The 5,476-nt window shown below is 35.2% G+C and overlaps 1 protein-coding gene across 2 annotated transcripts; it reads left to right on the top strand.

Moving 5' to 3' along the window:
• Window positions 1–1,302: 1,302 nt before the first annotated feature.
• Window positions 1,303–5,272, top strand: LOC132046757 (large ribosomal subunit protein uL23-like). 2 transcript variants are annotated; one of them, XM_059437497.1, is made up of 3 exons: window positions 1,303–1,493; window positions 4,191–4,749; window positions 5,079–5,272. In XM_059437497.1, exons 1-2 carry the CDS (start codon window positions 1,344–1,346, stop codon window positions 4,698–4,700), a joined length of 660 nt encoding a protein of 219 aa, XP_059293480.1. In that variant the 5' UTR covers window positions 1,303–1,343; the 3' UTR covers window positions 4,701–4,749; window positions 5,079–5,272. The 2 variants fall into 2 exon arrangements, with proteins under 2 accessions (XP_059293480.1, XP_059293479.1); XM_059437496.1 differs by having other exon boundaries at window positions 4,191–5,272.
• Window positions 5,273–5,476: the final 204 nt, after the last annotated feature.

Genomic DNA, 5,476 nt, shown 5'->3' on the forward strand with positions numbered 1-5,476 from the left:
ATTCAATTCTGCAAACAAAAAAAAAAAATGTAGGAAAAAGAAATAACAAGTTTTGATTGATTAGTAATAGAAAATTTGAAACAGAAAAAGGAAAGAGAAGATAATTTGGGGGAAAAAAATATTTTTAATTGATTTCGCAGAAAGAAATCGGAAAACACCAAAGACGATACAACATTCTTTCGTTAATAATGAAAAGCTCGCTGAAGTTGAAGGCTCTTCCTTCTGGAAAAAGAAAAAATCACGTGAGAATGAAGAATCTGTTAAATATGGATGGAAATGTCAATAGAGGGATGTTTTTGGTCAACTTTGGAAAACTTAAAGGATGTTTTGGACTACGTGAAATATTATAAGGATGTAGTGAAAGTTGGGATGAAACAAGAGGGATGATTTTGGTTAAAAGCTCCTCCAAATATATGGGTACCAAAAATTTAAGGCTTAATGCATATGCAACCCCTTAAACTTGTCATTTTTTTCCATTTTGGCACCTCAACTAAGTGTTGTTCCTATTGAACCACTGAACTTGGCCTCAAAATACAATCCAACTTACATCGTAATATATATGGTGAGTTTTATTTTTTTTAGCCTTGCGCGTGAATGTCAATCGCATCGTACATGAAAAATTCAACCAATTAAAACGCCACACTCATTTTAATTATACACATCAGATAGGAAAAGGTGTGTTACTGTGTTATACAAGTGAAGAAGCACCGCTTAAACCAATCAAATTACAAAACTGGAAAGTAAGAAATCAGAATTGGAAACTAAAACTGAAAACTGAAAAATAAGAAGTCAAAAATATTAAGCAACACCAGATCCTATTATGTTATTCTAGAATCCCAAAAAAGCTTCAAAATCAATCTCAAAAGGTTGATCTTCAATTCCCGGTTGGCTGAATTGCTTGGTTCTTGAAAAAAGGTCATTAGACACATATTTTAATTATGTGTATAATTAAAATGCATAGAGGGTTTTAATTGGTTGAATTTTTCACGTAGGATGCGATTGACGTTCACGCGCAAGGCTAAAGAAAGTGAAACTCACCATATATGTTATGTAAGTTGGATCGTGTTTGATTGACACAAAAGGCCGGGAGAGTTGATTTAATAACACTTAACTGAGGTGTCAAAGTGAAAAAAAAGGGACAAATTTAAGGGGCTGCATATGCATTAAGCCAAAATTTAAAGTTGTCCATTGGTAGAGGGAACAAAAGAGGGACCAAAGTGGAATAAAATTTAAAGCAGAATATTTGCGAATCACCCGCCTGGTGCAATGTTCAATGAGAAAGCCTGTTGATTCCTCCTCTCTAAAACCCTAATCTTTTTTACTCATTGCTCTGCATAAGTCCAATGGCTGCTGCAATAGCCTCTCCGGCGGCTATTATTAACGGTCAAACTTACAAGTCTTCAGTATCAATCACCAGGGCCACGTGTCCATTTCAAGTGTCGTCTTCTATAAAGCTCTGCTCTTTTCTCGGCAATTCTCGTCAGACCACCAGTGTCAGTCTTTTTTCCCGATATACATGTTATTGATTCTTAAATACTTGATGTTTAATTATAGACTGTTTCGTCATCTTCTATTGCGTGTAAATTCAATTTTCAAGTGGAAATATTCATATTTCGAGGTTGAAACACTCTTATTATCGCCAGTAGATTGATCCTTTTGAGAAAGTATGTATGCATTTGTCTGCGATGTAGGCAAATAGCTCCAAGTCCAGGCTTTACATTTTGCTCTAGTTTACTGCTTTCTCTAATTATAACACATATCGCTCCCAAAAAAAAAAAATAACACATATCGCTCGGATTTAGGATTTCCTTTTAAGGCTAATGTATAAGTCCGCCAAATGGTGATTGCTGACTAGACACCTAGAAGAGGTAAAGAACTCTTCTGGTTTGAAATATTCGACCTTCAGGGATTAATTTTCCAAAACATAACAGAATCATCCTCTTCTGGTTGTTAAAAGTACAGGGACTTGATATAACCTTCAAACATCGAGAATCATAGAACGATTGGGGATCATTCTTGCATAAAAATGTAATATGTCATAAGTTCAAGTTCATTAGTTCTTTTTCTCTTGTCCTTCTTCTAATAGCAAAAAAAAAAAAAAAAAAAAACCGTTTTCTCCAGCCCAACTCAAATATCTTGTGTTAGTCCCGAAGAGAATAATCTTGAAATAAGAGAACTGGTAGGTGAAATGTTTAAGAAATTGGTTATCATCTTCAGAAACTATTTCCCTGATTTTAAGATTTCTAGTTCATGTGGTCAGTTATTTTGAGCTCATGTGACTATCCTTCTTTCATTTCATTTCATCTCCTCTGTTTAGATATTTTTTTCAGCTTCGAATTAACCTATGCTCTAGTTTTTACTTGGGCCTATTATACCAGTTTTGCTGAATTTTTTTACCTTTTCTTTTGGAAGTATTGGGGATGTGTTTGGACCTGTCACTATTGTCAAAAGGATAAACAATGTTTTTCTAGTTGTCAAAAGGAAAAACAAAGTTTTTTCATTCGTCAAAAATTGAGTCTGCTGCATGCCTTGGGCAAATACCTTCTTCAAAGTAGGTAATCATTCTTTTTTGATGATCACTTCGAAGTATCCTTTTCTCCCTGCAACTTGCTTTTCCCTTTACCAGTGTAATTGACATCTGCACCCTTTCATAAATCACCAGAGCACGATACATACATCCTTATGAGTCAAGATTATAAAGTTATTTGAAGTTGAGAAAGGATGGGAAAAGTAGCTATTGCTATTAACTTCTATCTCCTGCTGTATATCGGGAGAAAGCGAAGTTTGCATCTCAGGTTTAAAATGCTTACTCTGACTATTTTGATTGTCTAGAAGGCATCTACTTCTCTACGTTCTTAACTTTACAAGTGCTTAAACCCAAGATTATACGAAAGGCATGATTATTGCATCGGTGATGGCTATAAACTTTTGACATGTATGCCTATGTCGAATTCTTGCTCTCCGGAGATACTGTATTGTTTGGCAGACATTTGGTTTAGATGCTTGGTAACAAAGTTTGCGTTGTGTGGAAGTCCTAATTAATTTTACTACTGAGTCGCTATGAAGTTCATGAGGTGTGTGTTATCGTATTTGATAGAAAAAACAACTACTTCAAAGATAAGATTTGAATAACAAAATGAATTTGGATTCTTGAAAGTTCTGCAAGTTGCATAGATTAATATTTTTAATTGCATGGTGTTAATATTTTTATACATTGAGACGGATGGAGTTTGATAATTTGTAGGTAGATTTTGAAATTCATAATGTATGATCCTCGGTTCTATGTTTGTGTCCCACTTCCTTTTGTATTCTTTGGTTTAGGAGGAGCTGGTGGATCTAAAATGTGGTTCTGATTAAGCTTAGTTAGAGTTCTACCCACTAGGGCAGTTTGATCATCTAATGTACAATAATAAATGAGAAGCTGTATTAGCTTCCTGTTGGTTGCTGACAAACACCTCATTGTTAGGATTATAGAACCTTGGACGATATTCTGGGTTTTGCAAGGGAAATTTTAGGCTGCTGCCTAAACCAAAAGATTTAAGCTGACAGAAATGTATTGATCAAATTAACAAGGATAAAGTAAGAGGATAAGTGCTATAATTAGGTCTACAGCCCTTCCAATTGTAACCCATTTGGACATCTGAAATGTCCTCACACCCACTCTAAAGCAATCAAACATTTGCATTTACTACTGTCAATTTTTTCTTTGATAACCATGGTGTCCTGGCCAGCTTGTGTATACTGTATATTTTCTATTGTTACTGGGATCACATATTCTTAAATGTTTTTTTAGTTTATTTTTAATTCAGATGAGTTTACTCCTGTTGTTGCATTACATGAATAAGATACTTCAAAGCTTTTCAAATTGAATGTATAGGAAGTTTAAACATGCATAGTCATCTATAAGGAAACGTGACAAGATGCTTGAAGGATATTGAGATTTTCTCTCATGATTCGAGGCCCTAGCCTATTTTTTTACCTAAGGTGACAAATAAAGGCAAAACTGCAAATGTGAAATTTTGTTCATAAAAATGTTTTTTGCCGATGGGAATGGCATTTGATCTATGTTACACGATCCCCCATTTTAATGTTTGCCAGCATCACTTTTCCAGGACTAGAAAACAGGTTTAATTCCAGCATCAGTTGCACTTAAAAAGAAAAGAGGTTTTCTGATCCCTTTTTGATATCAGGAAATGTTGACAAGCTTCAGTGCCCGAGGTTCTCAGTTTCTACCAAGGTTTCTGTGTCCTGTATCTTGTGAAGTTGAGGGAGATGCCAAGAAACAAAGGCTAGAATATGCCGTTAAATTGAAATCGGGTGAATCAACCAATAGGCATGTATTGGATATCCAAAATTCAGTCTCATGCGAATGGAAGAAGACGCTGAGAATGGAAAGAAATCCCAAGCGTCTCAACAATAGTGCATCACAGAGGAACAAAATCGAATATTACCAGGTCATCCAATATCCTTTGAAAACTGAGTCTACAATGGGGAATATATTACGTCACAATACTTTGGTTTTTGTTGTTCATAAAGACGCTGACAAGAAGAGCATAAGGGATGCTGTAAAGAAGCTGTTTAAGATTGAAATGAAGAAAATAAATACATCAATCATGCCTGATGGGACAAAGAAAGCATATGTTGTGCTGACACCAAACCATAGTGCAATAGATGTGGCAAAAAGAATCAAAGCCATTTAAATATTGGTTCTCCTTCTTCATTTGCATGCCAACCTGACATTTGTATAAGGTGCGGGAATTAGAAACTAGAAGCTTATGATTTATACTTGTATGCAGGTGATCTTATGCTGCAATGGTCTCTAGTTTTTATAGGTATAATCTTCTAGTTTCAACTTAATTTTGACCGCTTCCAGGAAGTAAGAGTGCTCAATCATTGCGGTTTGGCTAAACGTTCCTGTATGCATATACGTCTTGGTTCAACGACTTCAACCTTTCCCCCAAAATTTTGGGAAAACTAATAATCTGTGGGAAATCATAAGCTTTCAAGCTTACATCCAAATACTTGATAACAGTAGGATCAGCTTATAACAGTTCCCCTATTTCTGTTTTCTCCTGTAGGTTTGTCAAGCTGATGACATGGGAGCCATTTGACTCTTCTACAAAAAGATGTATAAAAAACAGGATTAGTTGAGTAACGCAGAGATTAGTTGAGTAAGCTTACATTCTTTTTTAAATGTGACTCTTCATTGTAATTGGACTGATGTTTTTTGGATTCATTGCAAATGCAATAATGCAGAGATTAGTTGGGGAAAGATAGTGACATATTGCTGACATTTCCTAGTTCCTACCAAGTATTGACAAAAGTGGAAGGCATAATAAGTCCTTTTTTCACTTATCTTAATTATTATATCATTTTCTCAAAGGTCTCTCACAGTACTCTCACTGATTCTGCTTTATGGAAAAATGATCATCCCTGGGGCCTGGTGGATCTATCTTGGATATTTCACAGCAATTTT

This window comes from Lycium ferocissimum, chromosome 2 (genome assembly GCF_029784015.1).
Source record: "Lycium ferocissimum isolate CSIRO_LF1 chromosome 2, AGI_CSIRO_Lferr_CH_V1, whole genome shotgun sequence".
NCBI lineage: Eukaryota > Viridiplantae > Streptophyta > Magnoliopsida > Solanales > Solanaceae > Lycium > Lycium ferocissimum.

Excerpts from the sequence above, each read along its gene's own strand:
- LOC132046757 (XM_059437496.1), top strand. The coding sequence starts at position 1,344 with ATGGCTGCTGCAATAGCCTCTCCGGCGGCTATTATTAACGGTCAAACT. Across the intron at positions 1,494-4,190 it reads ATTCTCGTCAGACCACCAGT|GAAATGTTGACAAGCTTCAG; the intron begins GTCAGTCTTTTT and ends TTTTGATATCAG.